Below are 24,525 nucleotides of genomic sequence, written 5' to 3'. Positions count from 1 at the left end.
AGAAAATATTACATAGATTTATAAACTTAAATACTTTGATGTCATATACTAAAGAAAATGTAACCAAACCATCTAGCTGCCTAGGATGGATCAAACCGGCGTGCTAAAATAATTAGTTTACTATGTACTTAAAACAACACAAAAATATTCAATAAAATAATTTGATTTGTTTCTTAGTTGCATAGACAAGATATTATTGTTACACACAAATGACAAATGCACCCGGTAGTGCTATGGTGAATAGCACTTTTTGAGGTTGCATCCAAAAGAAGATTCTCATCTGAACTTCCAATTTAGAGCAATAACTAGAACCCATAGACTAGGAATCCTCTAGACTGAGTTTAGAGCAATTATTTCATGAAACCGATGCTGCCAAAAAACCGGGGGTGCGGGGGGACGAGGTGAGCGAATCCCGTGCCGTGATTGGTCCGTTCAAAAACACGGACCAATCACGGCACGGGATTGACTCGAAGATGGAGTAAAACTACCGTATGAGTGGCAGAGGGGGTAGCGTTACTATGCTCAGTCTAGAGGATGTCTTGTCTGTGCTAGAACGCCTAGAACCTGATAGAAATTCAGTAGTGGGTATCTATACTATATTATTTGGATTGGTATACCGGCTGTAACTATTGGCATGTGTTATTCTGGGAACACAATATCAAACAGCGAGCTTTGAAGTCGATAACAGGATTCTGATTGTTCCAGTGAAGCAGATTGATGTGACGTACCTATTGTTTTCATCAAACAGAAGTGCGGAAGAGATTATGGGCCAAGCAGACAGATTTTTAAAATGTTTCATCAGTTCGAAACTCAGATTTCATTTGTTTTGTTTCGTTCAATTTTCAAAGAAAACAAAATCAAATGTATTTCCTAAGTATACTAACGGTTCGAATTTCACTGATAAATAATGAAATTTTATGTTATATGGCTTAGGAGGATATAGATAACATTTCAAACATTTGTGGTTTGTAACGTTCGTATAGCAAATTCTTAAAACTTAGACTAAGGCAAATATGTACAGTAATTTGATTCATAAAATAAATCTAATCGAATTCTTTAGTCTTGCTTGGTCGACACTTATTGAAAATTCTTGGAAGGGACGACTTCAATACAAGTAATAAGAGGACAAGAATGTTTGAACAATCGGTGAAATTGAAACGAACATAAATTAAAAAATACTCGAAATGAATTCAATTAAGTACCTACTCCTACTACCTCCTTACTACGGATTCCTTTAAAACGAGGTTTAATACTCGATTCCATCTCTATATCATTTGTCAGGTCAACTGTCATCATATGAAATTACATACGCACGAGAAGATATCTAATTTTATCTGACCAGAAAATGCTATAAGATATAGAAACAAACCAGGATTAAAAGCTTATAATTAGCTTCTTACTAAGATTAGATTTAATTTAATATTTTGGTGAGCATTCGATATACTTAGCTATGTAGCTAGGTATATCGAATGCTCGCCAAGTGATCCAGAATGATCCAGATATTGGATCTCCAATAACAGAGTATCTGTAGACAAAGTATCTGCTTGATAACGAAATACCCACCCAATGTTTAATTCGTAAAAAAAATTGTTCGCTACAAAACTTTACAGAAAATATACCTAGTCTTAATTATAGTTATTTGGTCTCAATTGCCTAACTTTAACCTTATTTAGTCCAGTGCTTTCTAATCCTCAGGCTGCCTCGTAGCGTGACGTCCGTACAATCGATTGATGACCGTTCAAAGTTCTACGTTAAACGGCGTTCTATGCAAGATAGGGAAACATGTAACTAAAAACATGTAACAACTCATTTACGTTGTCAAGTAGAGCTCCACTGTGACGTTTTATTATTAAGCTAAGCTTCCGCTTTCTGTCTGTGAGCTGGCTGTATATTTTGAATAGTAATTAATAGATAAAAGTTATAATGTTCAGTGTGTATTTCCACTGCCCAAATGGCATAATGCTCGTATATTCCTAATCATATACGCTTCGACAAGTGTCATCACTCGTGTGTGATGCCACGTGCCAGTGGGCTTCATATAATATCCAATATCAACCCTAAACGCTTTACGAAAGCTCGTAATTGAATTCATTATGTTATTGGAAAAGCAGCCTTTTGGCGTAGCAAATACGATTGAAAACGATGATGCTGACTATATTTAACGATGGCAATTTCCACCTATAATAGCATTCCCATTGTAATCAGTTTGTGTTTGGTATCCATCCAGTCAGTGCCACCCCTGTTTGGATAGGAACTAACAACTCCCTTTTAGGTGTAACTTAACTGAAGCGTACAAAACCTCATTACGACCATGATTTAGCTGAACAAAACGTTTTGCCTGGGATTGGTAATACCTATTCGTAATTTCCACAGTACATACGTATTTGGAGACTCTTTTAACAGTTCCATGGTAATCGTTAGTTGCAAATATTTTAACGACCTAACCTAAATGTATTTAAAAAAAACGGCATTTTTTGCGCGACGCCAATTGCATAAATGGATGTTTTATACTATCGTTGACAAAATTTCGTCAATAGGGCGGATATGTTCATAATTCATACGAGTAAATCTTAATTTAAAACTGTGTTGCTATTAGTAGACAGCGGGTACCTAATATGAATGGTCGTAAATGAATTGACCAACGTCCAAAACCAACAATAACGACAATTTTTGCGTGCTATTTAAAAGCTCATATTACATAAATGCAATAAAGCCTGTAACAGCCTTTTTTTATTGTTATTTAATTTTTACGGCCACGCGTGCCTTCGGCCTAGAACGTTAAACAGAAAATATGAAATAATTTAATTATAGCTCGGACACACACACACCACACCCACATAAGGGTCATAACCAAGGTCATAACATAATAACATCGTACGAGTTCCTCTTCTTCGCCTGTAAACTACTTACACCACTACTTTGTAACATGTAGAATTTAACAATTGAATGTCTTTGTCGTATTAAACACTTAGGAGTAACGTTTGACGTAATTGCATGCGGATTTTATACTATACTCGCATTATACACCTAAAAGGGACGTAGTAATAACGGATAACTGTATTATTAATACGCATATGCGGTTAACGGCTTCTGTTACAATTATAAACAATAAACTCGAGTACAATTGGACATATTTCATACTGGCAGTATATATATAATGGCGCTTTGTAACGCCCGTATTAAACTAGGAGTAGTGGGACGCTCGGATAACGCTCCGGCTCCATTTATAACAATTATAACAATGCTTTGACGTGAAATGGGAGCTGTTATCGAGTAATGATGCATATTCTGCTCTCGTGCACCAAAACTTATAGGGTTAGACAGGGCAGAATAAAAATACTCGTATAGCTAACGTAAAAGTTACATTTAGAATTACTCTCTATAAAAGTTTTTACTATGTAGGTAATGCCGAGTGTAGGGTTTTTGGTATTTAGCATACCTATTTAATTCGTTTTTAAAGTTACGGGTAGTTTGAAATAAGACCTAGCATACCTACTTAATAAGTTTTTAAAGTTAAGGGTAGTTTGAAATTGAAGACTGTTATTGGTTGGGTATAAAAAGAAAGACACTTGGCGGACAGCTCTCTTTGGTTGTTGAGTCCTGCTAGCGAACGGTTGTCATAAGACGAGATTATTGTGAATTGGAATAAGACAAGAAAATAAATGGATAAATATCTTCAAGGTGTTGTTATTTTTACACTTCAGAAGTGTGCAGAACGTAAGTACACGCCTACTGCTATTACTTATTGATTTAGTGAGATAACTGATAACATGACCCTTATTCTGAGCTTGGAGATAATTAATTAACTATACGAAATTCTAATGGATTACGTAAGAAATATGGTACTGGTAACATTTTTATTTAATTTAAATGAGTACCTGCATCATTTATTAATAATATTATGATGATTATGATTATAGGCTATCTAATTGCATATCAGTTAAACTTAGGTTAGTTTGACCCATAAATGTAATTAAATGGACATAATATCAATGTGTAATCATAAGAATATATGCGTCAGTTTGTCGAGAATTCAAAGTATTTAACCACCATGCCACCGACAGCTAGGCATAATAATGTTCAGTTAACAAAATCAAGTACACGTGTTCTTCTTAATAAATAGATACGTGACTGTAGTTATTAACTTCTTTGCTACTTACTTACCCACACACATGTGGGAATTAGGCAGAATATGTCAACACGTGGGTCTTGATATGTGTTGGTTGGAGTATTCAAGGGTGCCTTAATTTTCATTATTTCTTCACTACGGCGCATAGTTTCAGAGATAAATTGATATTTATGATTTATAACCAGGTCTCGCAATTTAATTGAAGATTTTGAGTTTTGATTTTGATCCTTAATGTTAAAATTTGTGGAATATAAGTAGATGGCTTACTATGCAAACGGGGCATTGAATTTTCAGTCATTTTTTTTTGCTACGACGCATAGATTAAACATTATTTTGTCATATAATTCCTTTATAGTTTATAAGGTATTATGATATAGTATATAGGTATATGTAACACCGGATACTTTTACGTTTCATGCCGAGTTCTTGGAGAATATGGCTGACGATGACTCATGATGATCAACGGCGCTTGCGAACACCAGAAGCCTCGGTCTTCGCAAAAGGGAATGTAGCTGGAATAACAGCGGCAGTGAAAAAGGAATCCAGACCGAAGCAGAGTCCTGTTGTGAAAGTCAGGAGTAACCCCGCTTCGACAGCCTTAGCGAGAGGCACGCGCCACTGGACATCAGGTCATGTACACCTACTTTTACTATTATATTATGAATGAATTGATATGGTAATGTGTGTTAGATACCGTGAATTGCTTGACTTCATCTCGTTCATCGACATCTAGCACATATAACATAAGTATAAGATGAATATATTGCCAGAGGATAAGTTGAGAAAAATAAATTTGATGAACCGATAGAAACTATTACTTGTGTACCAATTATGAGAAATTTTTGCCTAAATATGTCAATGCGATATAATAACGCGTATATATCTTATCTTACGAAATAATAGATACGATCTATGAGTGGTTCTCAGCCGGTCAGGCCTTTGACCAACTTTTGTAATTTCTATTTGAACTGCAAGGAAGCTCCACATTTATAATGCCATCTGATTATAAACAAAATTGGACAATAATTAGCTCATTAACGGCACATTTTCTGTGAATTGATTGATTTGTTGCTTTGTTTATTTATTGGTCGAGTATCGAGTAGGTATCGAGTATCGAGTATCGAGTATCGAGTATCTAGTATCGAGTATCTAGTATCGAGTATCTAGTATCGAGTATCGAGTATCTAGTATCGAGTATCTAGTATCGAGTATCTAGTATCGAGTATCTAGTATCGAGTATCTAGTATCGAGTATCTAGTATCGAGTATCTAGTATCGAGTATCTAGTATCGAGTATCTAGTATCGAGTATCTAGTATCGAGTATCTAGTATCGAGTTGATAGTCATTTGGTTTATTGAATTATAGAGTCATTTGGTTTATTGAATTATAGAGTCATTTAGTTTATTGAATTATAGAGTCATTTGGTTTATTGAATTATAGAGTCATTTGGTTTATTGAATTATAGAGTCATTTGGTTTATTGAATTAAGAGTCATTTGGTTGATTGAATTGTAGAATCGTTGGTTGATTGAATTGTAGAATCGTTGGTTGATTGAATTGTAGAATCGTTAGTTGATTGAATTGTAGAATCGTTGGTTGATTGAATTGTAGAATCGTTGGTTGATTGAATTGTAGAATCGTTAGTTGATTGAATTGTAGAATCGTTGGTTGATTGAATTGTAGAATCATTGGTTGATTGAATTGTAGAATCGTTGGTCGATTGAATTGTAGAATCGTTGGTCGATTGAATTGTAGAATCGTTGGTCGATTGAATTGTAGAATCGTTGGTTGATTGAATTGTAGAATCGTTGGTTGATTGAATTGTAGAATCGTTGGTTGATTGAATTGTAGAATCGTTGGTTGATTGAATTGTAGAAGAATCGTTGGTTGATTGAATTGTAGAATCGTTGGTTGATTGAATTGTAAAATCGTTGAATTATTGAATTGTAGAATCGTTGAATTATTGAATTGTAGAATCGTTGAATTATTGAATTGTAGAATCGTTGAATTATTGAATTGTAGAATCGTTGAATTATTGAATTGTAGAATCGTTGAATTATTGAATTGTAGAATCGTTGAATTAATGAATTGTAGAATCGTTGAATTATTGAATTGTAGAATCGTTGAATTATTGAATTGTAGAATCGTTGAATTATTGAATTATTGAATTATTGAATCATATTTTTAATTCATAGGTTACTGCAGTTAATGTTGCAGCATTACATTGAAATTATTTTAATATGATGATTTTAATATAAGCGATAATGAAGAGTGCATGGTTGAACCTGTAGAACTCACCACAATTAAACCGAGATCGAGGAGGATTGATGGCCTCTTATTGGTTATATTATTATGTTTAAATTAAGACTTGATAAAAATAGATGTACAATAATAAACATTATCTCATTACTAGATAAGCTGATATATTAAATAATGCATGAACTATAAAAAACTCGTCAAATAATAGTAGATTACCATTGAGGCAGTTTTTAAAAGAGATAATTTAATAATAAGAGATAACGTATTGCGGTAAAGAATTCACTTTTATACTTTTACTTATTGCCGAACTTGAAATTTGATAATTATATTTATACTAGTGCGCAAATCGTAATTAAAAGATTTATTCTTAATATTTTATGTTTACAAAAAGGCGAAGCTCCAGTATGTAGATCTCAATTAACGCAAGTATTTCCTTGAAGAAATCTCTTAGTGGATATTGGTGATACATATTGCGTGGGCAGTTTTCTTACAACCTAAACATAATTACAACGTCGTCGTAATCACCCCAGTAGTTAAATGATACCATATTTCAGTTACAAAATATGCGATTCCATGGTATACATTTTTGATTGTATTCTAGAACAAGTCGGAAGGTACGGATAGGTAAAACATCAGGTTTTTGCAGTTCTATCGTTTATGTCTGCCATGTAACATTTGAAACGTATAATTTATTTAATTCAACGTGTAGAGAAAATATTACTGGTCCTTTTTCTGCGGAAACACGCCTATTTAGGTGCTATGTTTATTCCCGAACTGCGGGATTTGGTATGCTATAAAGACGTTTACTGAATTAATATACTGTGTCTTTCATAAAACAATATGCATATTATAAAAAAATCTAATAGTCTGAAAATCCCAACGCGTCTTGCAATTGATGGACTAAGTACTTTGTCAGCTTGGATAAATCCTAACAAGCTAGAATATACGACCTTCTCTGAAAACATTGGGAGGGGAGCTATTAGGTATAGGTTTTTAGTACCAGATGATTAATGCATTGATAATGGGAACATAATAGGTCAAGTTGTACACAATAATTACTTAATTATCGCTGTTATTCATCATAGTAATATTTTATAAATTATAGTCAGGGTTAAAGTTACTGAAAGGTTCTCGGGAAATATTCCTGTCTCAAGAGTGAGGTTCATAATTGAAGATTTCTTGACATGATAATGGAAAATGATGTTGAAGCCACGAGAATTTGATTTGATTCGTGTGCTGACACAGCTAAGTACTACCATTTTAGAAAAGATTTGAACTGGTTCATATTATATATGGCAGGAAGATTGATAGTGCTTCAGTCACGAGAATTGAATTGGTTCGTGTACTCTGTTGTTTCAGTCACGAGAATTGAATTGGTTCGTGTACTATCTACCTGCAGATAGAGATGATCATTACTCATGAAAATCGAATAATAAATGGCAATTAATGATCTGTTACCCTGAATTACTAGTCAAGGTGTACACTGTTGTGATTATTAACCCAATGTTGGATATTTTTAGCAAGTTGAGCGCCGCACCTCTACCGGCGTCCCCCGCCTCGCGCCGCCTGAGTCCGATGCGAGCCGTCTCCAGCAGCCGCCCCCCTCGCGCCGCCAGAGTCCGGTGCGAGTCCGGTGCGAGCCGTCTCCAGCAGGAGCCCGCCTCGCGCCGCCAGAGTCCGGTGCGAGCCGTCTCCAGCAGGATGTCTCCGGCAGAAGAGTAACAATTTTAACCCTTCGTATGCTTTAGTCAAAATTTACCACTGAATTAATAACCTTGAAACTGTAAATTCTAGTCCAAATTGTGTGGCAGACATACGAAAGGTTATTTAGATGATGTTTTTGAGATTTTGACTTGCTGATGCCTGATTGAAACTGTTTCGTATCCTATGCGATTAGTGTATCCACTGTTAAGTAGTATACGTAGTCTGTCGGCCAAGTGTAGGGTTTCCACCTGGCACGTGTATGAGGACATACACGGAGTCAGGATGGACGAGTGTAGGGTTTTTGGTATTTAGCATACCTATTTAATTCGTTTTTAAAGTTACGGGTAGTTTGAAATAAGACCTAGCATACCTACTTAATAAGTTTTTAAAGTTAAGGGTAGTTTGAAATTGAAGACTGTTATTGGTTGGGTATAAAAAGAAAGACACTTGGCGGACAGCTCTCTTTGGTTGTTGAGTCCTGCTAGCGAACGGTTGTCATAAGACGAGATTATTGTGAATTGGAATAAGACAAGAAAATAAATGGATAAATATCTTCAAGGTGTTGTTATTTTTACACGAGATGGATCAAAAACGTTCATGAGGGTATCTTTCCTGTGGAATAGAAGAACATTTTACTAAGGCTTTAATCATACAGCTTATAAGAAATAGAAGGTTTGACATGCCTATAAGGGCGCAGCAAAATAATTGCCTTTGAAGTCCATTAATTTTATGATCCAATTTTTCATATGAAAGTCCTTAAAAAAAATTAGAACCAGATACCGAATTTCAGACATGTCTATATATATTTACGTCATATGCCGTATTGATAGTAGGAACATTATTAATATCATATTGTAATTTGTTGTAGGTATGTTTAACAAATAATGCCAACATACAGTACAGTTTTTCACAAACAAAGCACATGGCAGCGCAAAACAAATGATGACAGATATCTGATATATTCGTCAAAAATTTTTTTTCTGTGACTACTTTTGGCTAGGCCACCTAAATCGCTAAAATACCCGCAGTGACGCAGCGCACGGACGTACCGGCATCGGCAAGCCGTTCGTTTTGTAATTGGAAAGGTAGACAGATATTACAGAATCCAATTTTAAAGCTCGATTAGGCGATAGGCGCGTGTTGAGGGTTGAGGTAGGTCATGCAGAGCACCGACAAAACTGGGGGACCGTTCCGAATACTCAACTTATAATTATGAAGATAATGGCGCAAAATATGTCAAATAAGACTAGCTTCAGCTATTTGTCACAAGCTGAAAATATGATAACATCAAATACTTATAAACAACATTCCAAGTATTCCAACCAACTACATATAGAGAAATAAACAATGAACTTAAAACAGATACAACCATTAATTAATATTAATAATCGTTATATATGATAAATCACTGATGATAAACGGATACGTCTTAGTTAGTATCATCACTACAAACATCAATAGATACATATTATACTTAGATGTCATGTCAACTTGTCAAATGTGACCAAAACAAACTTATCACCAACTTGCGTCGTACACCAATACGTCATGTGTTTATTTCAGCTCGTAAAGTTTTAGTTTTTCAAACGGCTTTACATACATATGCATTAAAATCCAACCTGTTTTCAGGCAATAAATAAGTAAACCGTATTTCTACAAAACCCGTCTAAAACATTTTCTAGAACGGATAAACATTTACTTAATAAATTTAATGTCGTCGTTTTCTGTTTTTTTTTTTTAACTACGCTTTAGTGGTGCAAATTATTGTGCAGCGCAGCGCTTTCCATTCCATGCAATCTAGAAAAGTAATGAAATTCCGAATAGTATACCAGTGCACAAACCGTAAGATAGTAAGATGTCTACAGCTATCACAGTTTAATCCACTAGTTTTAAGTAAACGACTCAGGATTTGCCTTTACCTTTTCTGCAGACTCCTTTGATGGCTGTTTCTTTTTAAAATCTGGGTAACGTCCACAGATCCGGCAGATCAGAGGGCCTACCGCGAACCACGTTCGACGTGTTACCTCCCTGTCACACTTACGTACGAATTTACAAGTGCGACAAAGAGGCAACACTTCGAACGTGGTTCGCGGTAGGCGCTCAGGATCGCAATTAAATTGCAAAGATGTTTTCCTCTGTCTACTGTAGTCTGTAGGTAATGCGGCTGGGTATTCACTATTCAGAATCAGAATCAAATACTTTTATTCGTGATAAACTTAAAACATAAATAACATACAAACGTACCGCTATAAATTACAAAAGTGTACATGAAATAAGTTAAAAGTTTAACACGAAATGGTCTCACCTCAGCATATTAAGACCCGAAAGTCAGCAAAGTACACACGGTATGGTAAGGTAACTTAGGTTACTTAGCGCCACTTGCACCATCCAACTAACCCGGGGTTAACCGACTAAACCGTTAACCAAGTGTCAAATTGTACTGGTAACCGTGTTAACTCCAGGTTTAACCGGTTAACCCCGGGTTAGTGAATGGTGCAAGTGGCCCTTAATTTAATTACATATAGTTTTTTTTATACCCCAAGATCAAGGAAGTTGTTACAACACAATGTAATGTAAGCCGATCAAATTTGCCTACGTATCAATCATACGTCTAAACTAAAACTTATCTGGGTACGCAATAAAAAAGTAGCTTAATCCTAAATACGGATTGTAGATACCTACTCTACGAATTATAAAAATAGTACCTATCTACTATTATATTTTCCGACCGACCGAAAACAGAAAAAAACTGTGCCGAATAAAAATTAAAATTACACCGACGAAAAAATTTTTCCTTTGGCTTTGTTCTTGAAAGATTGGAAAAGCTCACTAACTTCAAAAGCGTTAATTTTAATTACTTATCTTTTACGGCAATTTAGCAATTTACACTCACTGGTCAATTTCATTTGGAGGCTTTTCTAATCTTTTCAGTCTGCCCTTCTCCTCTGATAAAAAAATGGTTTTAGGTGTCAGTAGGTAGGACAAGGGCAGCTTTATTGAATAAGGCGCTACGCAAAAATAGTGCTGATCCGCGATGAATGATTACAGAAACATGAAAAGGAGACGGAGACAAAAGGAAACCTCCATCGCAAAGTAATGAACGTCCTCAAAGAGAAAGGAGTAGTGTTTCTGTGACGTCGCATAAGACTCGTCATCCATCACTGCTAGGGTGCAAATAAGAAGTAAGTACAAATCCGAACACGAGGCCGTGTATTACCATTTCTTTAAGAATCCAACACAGGCAAACCAGTGTAACTGTGCTCCTTAACAACTTTGCATAAAGGGAGAACACGTTCCGGTTCGTGTCAAATGTCTCACTCGGTAAGCCTTGGAGGATATAATCAAACGGAGACGCCATGTCTGTAATTTTCTGTACAAAACAGTCTGCCGATTTTTGCGGGGGAGGGGAACGTCAAATGTATGCGTAACGTAAAAATAGCCATGTCAGATAAACGTCAGTCCATACATTGTGTATGACCGTTGGCCGCCTATTTTCGACAGAGGGGAAAGCCTGTTAATGGCTACTCCGTTTAGTTGTATCCTCCAAGCGGTAAGCGGTTGAAGTAATTCCCCAGCACGTACTGAGGGAAAGAAAGCGGGAAAGTGAGGTGGGTGTCTCGGGGTGAGGGGAGCGGTCATCGATCGAGCGTCGGGCCGGGAGTCGCGGCATCAGCTGTTAGCGCCCGCCGCTCTTGAGCCCGACGTCTCTGAAAAGGGTGTCTGTCTCACGTAAATTGATCCTCATTTAACACTTCAACAAAGTTTACAATTATGTGATAACTGCATTTGCGTTCACTCGAGCTTGCTGCAGCTTCCCTAAGTCTTATTTATTTAATTTTATAGCACTTTGTTTCAGAACAGATGGTTCATTGGAAGGGTGATACATTGGTCTGTTAATAAAGAGCAATCACAATATAGAATCGACCGGAAACGTGTGTCAGCGAGAGGAATTTCATTCATTGGATTATAAAGGAACCGTCCACGTGCAGGCTTCCCGGCAAATGGGAAGGGTCACTCGGAGCGAAAAATAAAGTCTGGATTAGGTACGTTATGATTTATGAAACTAATATTGGGTTAGATGAAGGTATATCTCCAGTTTATTTCAATTGAGGATATGTTCTCGTAGACATATATGTATCCTCAATTGACGGGTATAGATTTGTCACGGTTGAATGTATCGTGTGAACATTTAGAAAGTGATCGTGATAAATGGGTAACCTGAAGAAGCATTATTGTTGTAACTTCCAAGAAAAACATGAACAATGGATATCGCGACATGATGATAATGGAGTAAATACGTATATAAGTACCTACATATGTAAACTTATGTAGGTACCAAGTTTATTCGAAATATCTTCAAGAAATTCAATTCAGTTGGTAACTCCGTGCTTTGAATGCAAGGCTCGATTCAATTCAAATTGAATTATTATTTTTTTGTTCGGTCAGATATGTTCCTATAAAATTGTCTACCTTTATTCTATCATATATTATTAGGCGGTATATTAATGTTAGTATTAAGTACATCGATTATTTTTTGGCACAAAATTAAATGTACTAAAACCATCTGTCATCTCAAACTATAAGTATCACTGTTGAAGCTTTGTCTACTGGTAAACTTAAGTACACTTTGATTAAGGTATAATATATAGTAACCGATACATTTTCATAATCATTACCTACCATTTCTTCTATTTCCCGCTTTCTCATTACCATGCTGCTCACGTGCTAGGTGAACTTGTATGAAACGTATATTTAGTCCGCGCCTAATGGAGCGCTATGGATATTAAAAGAACATACAGCAACTTAGAAACATGCTTATTAAGTCATATACCGTGTTTACATATTTTCTCATTACCATCACAGCTTGTTAGTTACCACGTCTAATTACCATGCTGCTTACACGCTAGCTGAACGTCCATGTTCCAAGTTACGTATTAGCAGTTCGTAAATCCGAGCGGAATGAAGCGCTTTTGAATTTTATGAGAATACATTAACCTAGAAAAATGGGGCTCGGCCCGCCAACCTGCAGAATTTGCATCAATAATGGAACAAAGCACGGAATATTCAACGCTTGATTTGAACTTCAAATGAAGTCGCACTTTTGGTTGTGCCCCTCATTTACATTGATAATGGAAACAAATTGGCCGTTTAAAGAGTGATGTTTTGATTGTGTAGGTATTTAAATTCAGTAAAATATTTGGTGAATCATTTTACAAAATATGAGGCGTTCGAAACGCGATGTGTAAAAAACGATATTTCTTTATGTCAATATCCAAATGGATAATTAATAGGTACCTATACTATAGGTTGGTTCTATCGATGTAGGTACGTGTTTATTTACAGCCTTTAACATCAATAAAACGTATTACAACATCAAAAGATTCAGAAGCCTGCCTAATATCCGCTTTGTTATAGGACCTGCGAAATAAATTGGATCATGTGTGCCAAAACGTAGAGGGCAGAAACAAAGTAAAATTATACGCAATAGGACCTCTCTCCCACTCTCTTTCATGTAGCGTTTATCCTAGTCCTACGTCCTGAGCTTTTGACAATTGGAAAAATAAACTGATTTAACGTGCCAAGGAAATAGACATAAGTACATATTGCAAATACACAATAGAAGTACTAAAGAATAGAGATCACAATAGATAAAACAACACAAAGCCAGAAATAAACAGAAATTCTTCATGAAGCTTGGAAAAATCCAATTTCGCCTCAGCCATAGCCGCAGTTGCTTGAAACAGTTGAAACAATGTCAGGAGTTATACTACAATCGCTGGAGTGAAGGAAGGACGAGAGTCGAACCCCAAACACAGTGTTGGTTGTGTGGGAGACTTTGGTTGCTATGGAACACATGAAACATTAGAGTGATTATAAACGTCATATTGGCATAGATATTTGACATTAATGATGACTTTGCAAATGTCATGCAGAGTTAGCATAGTCCGTCTAAATTAGTGTGTTGACAGATATACAGTATGAGAATTTGACCCCACGAATGTTGTTTTTTCTACGCCAAGCGCGATCATCGCTTCTAACTAGAAACTTCCCCTACCCGCACTTTTCATAGCTAATAAGACCGTTTTCCGTTTGTGTATGGTTAATACTTATTGGAGTTGGCAAAGACTAAAGCATTTAAAAAACTCAAATCAGTTTTACGATGTGCACTTCAAATTTAAAACTCTTGCCAAATATGCTGAGTTGGAAATATTTTTCAAATCTTAACTAAATCATTTCAATCTAAACATAAGCAGTGTTTTCACGGTTGGTATTCAGGCTTCTTAAATTTCGTGATATATTTACGCACCATGAACTTTACCAACATAAAACTTGTAAAGTCAGCCAGCTTCAGAGGCCTTTATCAAGTTTCAAAGCTACGATGTATTAACATGAACAAGTCGATTGCGTCCTAATTGGTTCTATGGTTCTATGCTTCTAACACCCGCTTCCAACAAATTTCGTTGTCCCAGGTTTCGAGGTCACACCTACTCAAACTCGAATGACCATTCGACTCAAGCTCAGTGCGCAATGGGAATACTCAGCCTGCACTTCTCTAAGGCGGCAACCGCAGCATTAAATTCAACTTAGTGCGCTCTAAATCTCAGTAAATAATAGCGAGTACATTTAGGTCACACTACCCAGGAACACAAAGGTAAGTCGGAATAGGCACAAACTCCAACGGTAAGCTACCCTCGGCAAACTTTCGTGTATTGCAACTTCCTACAATGACATATTCATGCTCGACGCCGTTACCACAGACATGTGGATTGATAGATGTCGCAAACGTACCTGCCCGTAAGAGAACATGATCATTGGTTGAATAGTAACATTTTCCGAACCTTAAATAAAAAAAATAATGTTAGAGCCTACTGAACTGACTGACTGTTTATACAATTCTCCAGTCATCAATTAATTATATATTAAATTTATGAACATGTATACATATAGGGCCTCTACAAGTCTTACCTATAATTGCATGAAGTATTTGAACGATCGATTGAATTTATTGCACCTTCGTAGCCGGCTATTATGTATCTAAAATCACATGCAATATGTTACAATATGAATAAAATTACAAGGTTTAGTAGGGTACACGTAACGTATTCTTTAAAGCTTGCCTGTACCCGCTGAACATTCGATATAACAATGTCATTATTTCTCCGCTTCACCTACTTTACAGACTGACTGTATTTTCCTTTGTGAAAATCACAAAAACCGATTCAAGGCGCATGTGTTTTAACGAAGAGGTAGAATGCTATTTCTCGCTTGTAGCATGCAATTTATAAGATACTAGCGACCCGCCCCGGCTTCGCACGGGTAGTTCAACGAATGTACACAAAACCTTTACAAATTATACACCAAATCCTTCCTCAAGAATCATTCTATTAATAGGTGAAAACCGCATGAAAATCCGTAGAGTAGTTTTTGAGTTTATGGCGAACATACAGACAGACAGACGCGGCAGGGGACTTTGTTTTATAATATTGTATTGATGATTGATAACTTACCATAGAACACCTATATCCATTGTATGTTGTTTACATATATACTATTCTGTGTGACAATTATTAATAAGTGTTGTCGTATGGTTTTAGTATGGGTGTGATTATTAAATGAGAGAAAGTTTTGTATTCGTGCGTATTTTTTATTTCTTATATAGTTCCTCTCCTAAAATTGTAGTTCCTTTTATTTAGAAAGATATATTAGTGATTAATGATGTATGTATTACTTCCTAAGAGTGTGCAGAACATCAAACAAGTTTTTCGGTGGAAAGATTATCCGCGGATTATTCTTTGTAACCTCATTCTGTCTAAACAAATCAAATAATAATAAGAGTGCTAAAATCCCGGGTGGTTTAGTTACGAGAACTTCCGTTCATCCGTACCTTGTAGAATTAATTACACGACCATTTTAGATCTGAGTCCATACTTGAAGTCGCGCTTGATGTATGAAGTCGCGCGCGAGGACGCAAATCATGCTAGACCGCCTGATGGCGACTATACACTAATTTTACTGTACTCAAGTACATTGTGGTTTATGGTCAAGCCATTTCCCGTTAACAATGAAAACATTTCAGACGGAAGAAACGCGGTATGCCAATTGAAACCCTCGTTGACTTACTTAATATTATAAAAGAAAACCCATTAAGTGGCTGTTAACGGAACTCAGTCAAGTGGCCCGGCTATAATGCTCGGAGTGCCACAAGGTATAATTTTGGAGCCTTTTGTCTTCCATGAGTACCTTAACGACCTGTTAAACCAATGTGAGATAGATTTATTGCTGATGTTAATACCTTATTATCTTTCTAATTTTAAAAATAGGAAACAGAATGACAACAGTCACAGCAATGTGTCATATCAATTACCAATGACACATTGAAGGAAGTGCTAGAATGTTTCGCAGCAAAAAATCTAAGCAGAAATAGTAATTGCTACGAATGATCAGTTCAGGGTGGCACCTGGGCTATCTGGTTGGCCGGCATCGCTTCCTGGTCGGTCGCGAATTGGGGCGGCGGCGGCAGCACCGGCGGGAGGGCGCGCGGGTTGGAGCGGAGCCCGCCCGGGCCTGCGGCCGCGCGCCCCTGCATGTAGCGCTACCGACCCGCCACTCCGCTACACCCAGCCGGCACTCAGCTCAACACATTACACAACCACTTGCTAATCACAACACTTTGGAGACAACTGTTCGGAGTTTATCAATCACAGAAATCAATCTGATAAAGGGATCTATAAATAAGTGGATTGTTACAGTAGGTATGGTCTACGCGGCGCCCAGCAACGCTTCTGATCAAACACTAAATTGCGGTGATAGTTAAATTAATTTCAAGGATCAGGATGGAAAGGTCGGATATAGCAATGCGATTGAACAATTTGTAATCGATTAAGCTTAGAAGAAATTTAAAAGTGGAGTGGAGTGGTGTTTGTAATCGATTATCTGACAAAGGAAGAAATGGAGACGAGGAAAAAGGCGTGCCTAATAAAACTCAATCTTACAGACCTGTCTAACTAAGGCGGCGCATAGTAATTTGGTGATGCCTCTATGTAAGGTAATGTTATTTATGTTTGACAAATACGTAATTTGTCCCTTCGGGCTTCGGGTACGGAATACGGATCTCGGAATAGCGAGGGATAGCCTGTGTTTCACGCTACGCCACCCCATGTCTAGCGATTACAGTTAATCACATATTGGTTCTAAGCTAGTCGCCTTACGCCGTCTGTAATTGCGAGCTTGTGTACAGTTTGCGTTTGCACTAACAATATTGAGCAAAGCGATCATCGTTAAACAGCATCTGCAACTGCCATCCAATACAAATAGCTACGTCTAAGTTCCCATATTTACAATTGGACGTAACAATAAGATTGCTGCGGGTTTGAAACAACCCGCCCCAAAACAAGAACAACTCGTGTCCAATATATCAAAGCAAAGTTTAGTCTTCTGATCGAATACCCAATAAATGTATTTACTTCTAAATTCAAAGCCATAATTCAGGATTATGCAAAGCGAAAGGGACAATAAAGTCCATTAGTATCTTCCGTATCACAGCCGAAGTGGCCCACAAAAGCCGTTGAGCGATAGAACTTAATTTGTCACTGTCGATTGAGCCGGGCACAACAGAAAAATGCGGCCTGGGTTAAGTAAATCACTGATTGAAAGGTGATTGATGATACCAATAAAAAGAAAGCCCAGGAAGCTTTGAAAACATTGCTAATAGATGTTGACACCGATGCAGTCAGTTTTATGTCGACAACCCTTATTTATTGAAGTCTAATGGTTTGACATTTTTTTACCAAAACATTTGATTTCGATCCTTAATTCTTTTGATATAGATGCGATTTTTTTAAACATATTTTTTGTACAAGCAGAGACAGTACAAGTTACCACTTTGTTCACACGAGCTATTAATCATCGCGCATAATTTACTTCAATTATACTAAGACGGTTATAGTACATTTTCTATCTTCATTTTCCAAATATATATGTGAAACCTGTACTCGTTACACGCATTAAAATAAGATACTGTAATGCATATATCTGTTAGAATGAAAATGTTTGCCATGCTAAATATTCTTTATAAGTTATAACGCAATAATTCAGTCCTACATTAAGTGGCATTTCTTTGCTGGTTAGGCGTAAATAGGTGTATGGTAGAGCAGAGGTACTGTGATAAACACGTGTACCATATTTTCACCTTATTCCAAAGCCACAGAGTAAAAAAGTGTGTGAGTTGGACCGTAACTGTACACAGGTTAAATTACTGGCAGCTTAGCCACCCTTTCCGCACGACTTTCCTAGAAATTTAGGTCACAGAAAGGAGCACACGTGTTGTGGGGGAAGGCTGGCCACCGAATGAGGTCGCCCGTGGCGTCACAGCGCCGCAGCGCTGGACAAAAATTACTCTGGCGATACCAATATTGGAATAAAACACGAACACGCGATGAAAAAATACGAATGTCGTGACAAAAAGACTTAACGTTGATAGAGTTGCGTTGCCAAAATGTTGTAGGAGCAATATAGGCGTTTTTGTAAGTTTAATTACTCAGTCAGTATTTCAGTTGCGACGAATTGTGTCGTGCTAATGTTTTGCTATGTTTTTTATTTCTTTGTTTTTTTGTATGTCTGTTAAGCACGCTAGCTTATCACTATGTAAGGTTAACTAGAAGTGATCCCTTATAAAATATGTTTCGATCTGCTTCGTTTGTATGTGTAGATATTTCAATAAAAGAACCATCCGCTCGGTAGCCAGCTCAGCTAAGTAAACAAACGATTTGTCTATTCTAAGCATTCATTTGTTTAAACTGATACAATTAAACGATTTCTTTAAGCAAACTGTTTACATAGCAGCGTTTATGTATGCAGCGCGCTTCCGGACATCCGGACGATGCTCGTACCAATATATACAGCATAAAGGTTTGCGTTTCTATGTTATGTTACTTTCTTATATTCGACTAACAAGTCTACGTCGTGTACCTATTTCTAGCAAAGAATACAGTGTTCACGTAAAAATTTGTTCGATCGTTTTCGTGGTCGATTCGAGCCTTTTGCAGTATCTAACTATCTACCGTTGATAATCCTAATCGTTAAAAATGTTATAGGATAGGATAGTCGGTTTTTATTATTCCGCGAGTGTGTCAAGATAGACCACCAAACCGCGGCCCGCAAGCCGCACGCGGCTCATTCGGGTTACATTAGCCTTGCGGCTCTCTTAATATCCTGAAAATTACAACTTAAATAGATCAATTAGTAGTCGTAATCACTTTATTGTACATAACAGCCTTAAGGCATTAAGTCGGCCATTTGTACTCATTTAATTGTGCAAAAATAAAAAAATAAATAAACACAGTTTCATATACAATTTACAAAAATATACTTATCGGGATCTCTTCCAGCTAATCTAATTCCAATGAGGCTCTTTGAATCTTTACTTATTTCTCCTGTGGCTGGTTCTTTTTTTATAAACGTTTGCTGACCCATGAGATAGAGTATCTTAGACTATGTTAGTGACTGCATCGAGAATGCATCACTGAATCGAACAAAATGTCTAAGAGGTACCTAAGCTCGTACTTGGCGACTTTCTTAGACTTATTTGTGTTGATAGAAAATCTTCACGTAGGCAACTGTCTAGCCTAGCATATACAGATTGATTCACAAAAGCTGACACTCATTTTATATGCACGTTATTGAACGTACTGAATCTACCGGCAGCTCGTAGACATGTACGTGGGAAAGTAATAAAACATATAAGGAGCACATGAGAAGAAAGCTTCAGACAGTGTGAATGACGCGTAGCATGACTGCCGGCCATTATATTTTTGTACGTATAAGCACTGTCTCGGAACGTCCGTCGATGAAAGTGAAACGATGCCGTCTCACGTGTATCAGCCGTTTCGCTTTCTTTGCTTATGAACGCTATCAGGTAACTGTATTAACAGTTCTTTATTGAGGTATCCTCGTAACCTCTGGGCTTATTTGCAAATTTAGTAGGTACATCTATATTCAAACTTTAAAACCGATTATTTCAAACCGCTACAATAGTTGGAATAAAAAGTTTTGAGGCAGTTATATTATAGAACCTGTGTGCCAACTATTGTGCCATAATTTTCAGAGTCAAATTCTGTGGGTATATGCAGCCCCAGTGATTGTTCATAGGCTCACGTGACGGAAAAGTTACCATTGTCAATGTTTATTAAGAAAGAGAGGGTAAATAATAATATGAAATTATCATATTATCTACAGATATGTCTTTCCCATGCCGTTATAGTTTTTTTTTCTTTCTTTTACCTAACAAACTACAAGGTATCCATCGACGAGTACCTTGCCTTAAAAATTTAGACAAAGAAATAGAGAGCTTTATTAGAATCGTAATATGACTTCTTGCAATGCAGATGTTAAAGTTTCAGTTACATTCAAGTTATAACTACATAACTGTTTACCAAGTCTAAAACCAGGTCACGCCTTGAATTAATTAGCGATTAATTTTAGTAAAACGATTAGTGATTGGTATGACGATCTGTTTTTATATCAAAACTACGTGATTAACGTAAATGATCCTAAAGGATTAATAATTTGATTAGGTGTATTCAATTTAATGTCATGAATGTATGTCGCTACAGTATTTGTTTCAGGTTGATTTTGAATTTCAACAAACAAGCCAATCAGCATGTAATTTTTACGACTTGTATTCTATCGTGAAAATGAAATATTTTAGAGCCATGTCTCTCTTGTTTCACAAAATAACGAAGTCCAATCTGATAAAAACATCGAACATATTATTGTAGATGAAAAAATCCACCAGAAAATTCCGAGTTCCGTCAGATTTGCGCATTGGATCGCGTCGGTACAGTGATTCTACACTCAAATCACCTTTACCACAAAAGAGAACTTAACAATAACGCTACCGTGCAGTTTTCTATGCAGTATGTTTATGACGGGACAGATAAGGAAGGGGTGTCTGGATCTCGGCTTTGTGTGGGTACGCAGGGCGGGCCTCGGCGCTGGGCGGGCGGACCGGGCGACTCGACGCCTGACACGAGACTGCCGCCCGCCCTCGCCGCCGCAGCCCGCGCCCCGTCCGCCCCGAGCCCCACCCGCGCCAACAAAACACAGATTACCGAGACACATTTATTAGCCAAACGCTACTAAACTTCAATCATGCTACAACACAAACATTGTTTAGCCATAAGCAATAAGCTATGGTGACAAGTAGTAGCAGGAACTTTTACTGCACACTTTACTGGAAAGCTCCAAGACGATTTCTATCTTCTGCTCATCAGACCTGGGTAATCTGTAGCCGAGGTGGATGCGACTGTCTTCGTGGCGGTCGGCGCGGTCGGCGGGAGCACCAGTCTCCTATAGTACGGAGTCGCCGCCGACACTCAGCTCCCGAAGGCAGCTTGCACCAACTCCTTGACTCTCTAGCTCCAAAGGTCGTTGTCATTCTATCCCCCGGTTTCGGCATCTCATATGATATCTTAGGGCTGTCTACAGTCTCCGATCCGGGAGATATTTTGTACTTTGCACCGGAGAGTGCCTTTTTGAGACCGTTGAACGCTTTTCTAGCTGGATTTTCTTCATCTTTTCCGTCTATAGCGGTTTCTCGGACGGCGGTGAGGCGGCCAGTTTGAGCGACAACGACATCATCCTGTTTACGTTTGAGCAAAATTCTCATCCTGTCGAATAAATTCGGTGCGGGTTCGGTATTAGTTCCCACAGTGCATACTCGAGGTCCGTAATCGTACTCAACGGGGATTGTGGTAGGTACGTATGGTTGTGGGGGGAGTGTCGAAGTCCGTCTCGCGTAGGGTTCATCTTGGAGATAAGCGACATGTAGAGTGCTAATGCTGATGGGCTGCTGCGGCGGAGGCCAGAGCTCTCTTGTCGGAGGAACGGGGGAAGGCCGCTCGCCGAGCACCCGCCTGGCGAACTCCCCCGGTTGCCACAAATAGTTCGCAGTCAAGTTGCCGTGTGTCTGCATCACGCCTCCTGGCTCCACTAACGTCGTTCCCGCGTTACTAATCCAATACTCGGCTTCGCACTTGACGGTTTTCTCGCAGATTGCACACGTAAAAGGCTTTTTAAATTGGATCAAGGAGAGGCAATATTAAATAAATAAGCCCTCGCAACTAATCCATTTGTTATCTAAGTACCTGCTCGCTGCAGTAGCTACTTTAGTGCGCTATGAATAATTCTACAACGCGTGTGAGACGTGACATAATAACCTGATAAGGGGAGTAATAAAATACAAAGCGTAGGTAGTTAAATTCACTCAAGTAATATTATTCAGAATAATGTCTCTGTTCTGCGTTGGTTCTACTCCATAATATAATTAGCTCCTCATCTGGTTAGGCACCTCTGTATCTAACTCAACTGGTAACCATTGATTTTAGTTCATCAGTAATCAAAGTAAACTGGGATAGTTAAAAAAGAAAAGTTGACATAATCAATTTTATCATATTATTTTGCCAAATGGATATTAAATGAGTAAAAATGATCAAAAAACATAACTAAGGAGAAAATAAAACATTGATCCAACATCAACAGTAGGTACCATTCCCCTGATTTAAACTTTCACGATTTTTACACATTATTGAATTGTACAAGATTAAGTCCCGTAGTACAATTCAATAGTACCATTCGCAACATTATAATGAAAAATAAATAGTCTAAGGAAATGGATATAAGTAACTAAAATACCTAATTTAATTTTGCCGGTAAGGGCTCTTTCTCACTGTACATCCCGTTTTTTGCGGGTACGGTTTTCTGCGAGATCCCATTTCAGTAGTAGGTATTTACATGCTAATATAGTAACTCACACAATACAAGCATTCTCTTTGCATTATCCTACAAAACATGACAATGTAATTGCAGGTATTAGACATAAATGTGATATTATTTATCACTTACCTTGAGCGGTCTTGTGATAGTCACAGTCTCGATCATTGTAGTCGACGCCATGTTCGTATCCTGTACAAAATATAAAAATTCGTTATTTTGCAAAAAAAATACCAGGCTGAATAATAGCAAAATCCAGATTATTTTTTTGATACATTTATAAACTAATCACCTCAAATGTTTTAAATGACTGATTGCATTTTAACGATGAGGTTTCTATTTCTTCCTATCATACTCAAAATAGTGGTTGTTCAAACAAAAACAATGACTTATGAAAAATAATGAATGTACAATGTGTAGTGGGACTTGTGGAGTATCACCAAATAAGTTTTTAAAAATATGAATTTACTTTCATCATTCTAGAAGTCCTACACTTTGTTTAGAATTTAATCAAAACAAAATATAATACATATTACCAATCCAATAACATATTCAGGGTCAATAATTGTACTTATTTACTCATAGACCCTACATAATGATAGCAATTTTATCATAGATAAATAAGGCAATCAGCAATTTTATCATAGATAAATAAGGCAATCTAAATTCTGCATCTAATATCTTATGAAGTCAAAAAAAATACTGTCAAATAATATGCCCATTACTTTCATAATAAAAGACTAAAATATTACTCAAATGGTAAATTAACATTTTTTTATACAAACTACCCATTTATTGCATATTAAGGTTAACACTGTGACACAGAATTGAAGGTTTCAGTGACCATGACAATGTTTGTTGTGGTAACTGAATAATGGAAATGCATACATAATGTTGTAAACAACGCAATGTTAGTAACAATGCTGTGGATTATACAATGTCGATCAATGATGCACACTAATAATTGATGTTTTGTATGCAACAAATGTATTGCAAAAGTACATACACACATTATGAATCACTTAGCTTGCCTTGGCAGATGATGCAAAGAAACAGAATGCAGTATATCCTATATATGGTATAATAATGGAACTGAGGTGTAATTAATAACAACGGAATGCTACATATAAATCAAGAGATAAAAATATAGGTCGCTTACAACTTACATAAAATAATACGGTTAGGGCATCGCAAAAGTAATTACTTATTACCAAACAAACACTTTAGATCATAGCAAAAAATAAACTCACATCGATTTGTTATTTTAAAACTAGCAATGTAGAACTAACAATATTTGTTCCTCGAAAAAATGTATCAATACACAAACAAATCTCTCGCGAGATGCAGCATCCATCCAATCCGTCCAATCCGAAATCACTTCACTGTCAATCATTAGAGCACAGACAATATAAACAATGCAGTTTCGCCAACCTTCCGAAACATATCGTATAGTCCAAAATGAGTCCAAATCAAGGGCAAGCTGCAAGCGTCAAAAATTCCGTCTCAACTGCCTTGCACTTATGGTCCGAACCATACAAAAGGACCCCATTCTAGAAAATTAAATAGGAAAATACTGCTCGTGTTGACATTATATTTTCTACATTGTCTATAATCAAACATTTGAAAAAAAAATTGTTCATTTGGATTTGTTGTCTGTCGGTGCTA

General features: G+C 37.0%; 2 protein-coding genes across 3 annotated transcripts in view; both read right to left on the bottom strand.

Annotated features, from left to right (window-relative positions):
* Positions 1 to 23,048, bottom strand: part of LOC134652593 (transmembrane protein 47) — a 30,899-nt gene extending 7,851 nt beyond the window's left edge. The window contains exon 1 of one of the 2 annotated variants that reach the window (XM_063507754.1): positions 22,993 to 23,048. In XM_063507754.1, the coding sequence (XP_063363824.1) occupies positions 22,993 to 23,043 (51 nt within the window). In that variant the 5' untranslated portion in view covers positions 23,044 to 23,048. Of the gene's footprint in view, positions 1 to 16,549; positions 16,794 to 22,992 lie in introns of those variants that run through there. The other variant, XM_063507752.1, reaches the window with a different exon arrangement.
* LOC134652912 (uncharacterized) lies at positions 21,197 to 22,098 on the bottom strand. The gene has a single exon (XM_063508147.1). It carries the CDS (start codon positions 22,061 to 22,063, stop codon positions 21,359 to 21,361), a length of 705 nt encoding a protein of 234 aa, XP_063364217.1. The 5' UTR covers positions 22,064 to 22,098; the 3' UTR covers positions 21,197 to 21,358.
* Positions 23,049 to 24,525: the final 1,477 nt, after the last annotated feature.

The sequence above is a fragment of the Cydia amplana genome, chromosome 12 (genome assembly GCF_948474715.1).
Source record: "Cydia amplana chromosome 12, ilCydAmpl1.1, whole genome shotgun sequence".
NCBI lineage: Eukaryota > Metazoa > Arthropoda > Insecta > Lepidoptera > Tortricidae > Cydia > Cydia amplana.
This window is presented reverse-complemented; position numbering and strand designations above follow the sequence as displayed.

What these genes read in the sequence shown, in the direction of transcription:
- LOC134652912 (XM_063508147.1), bottom strand. Translation starts at nt 22,063, where the DNA reads ATGCAGACACACGGCAACTTGACTGCGAACTATTTGTGGCAACCGGGG.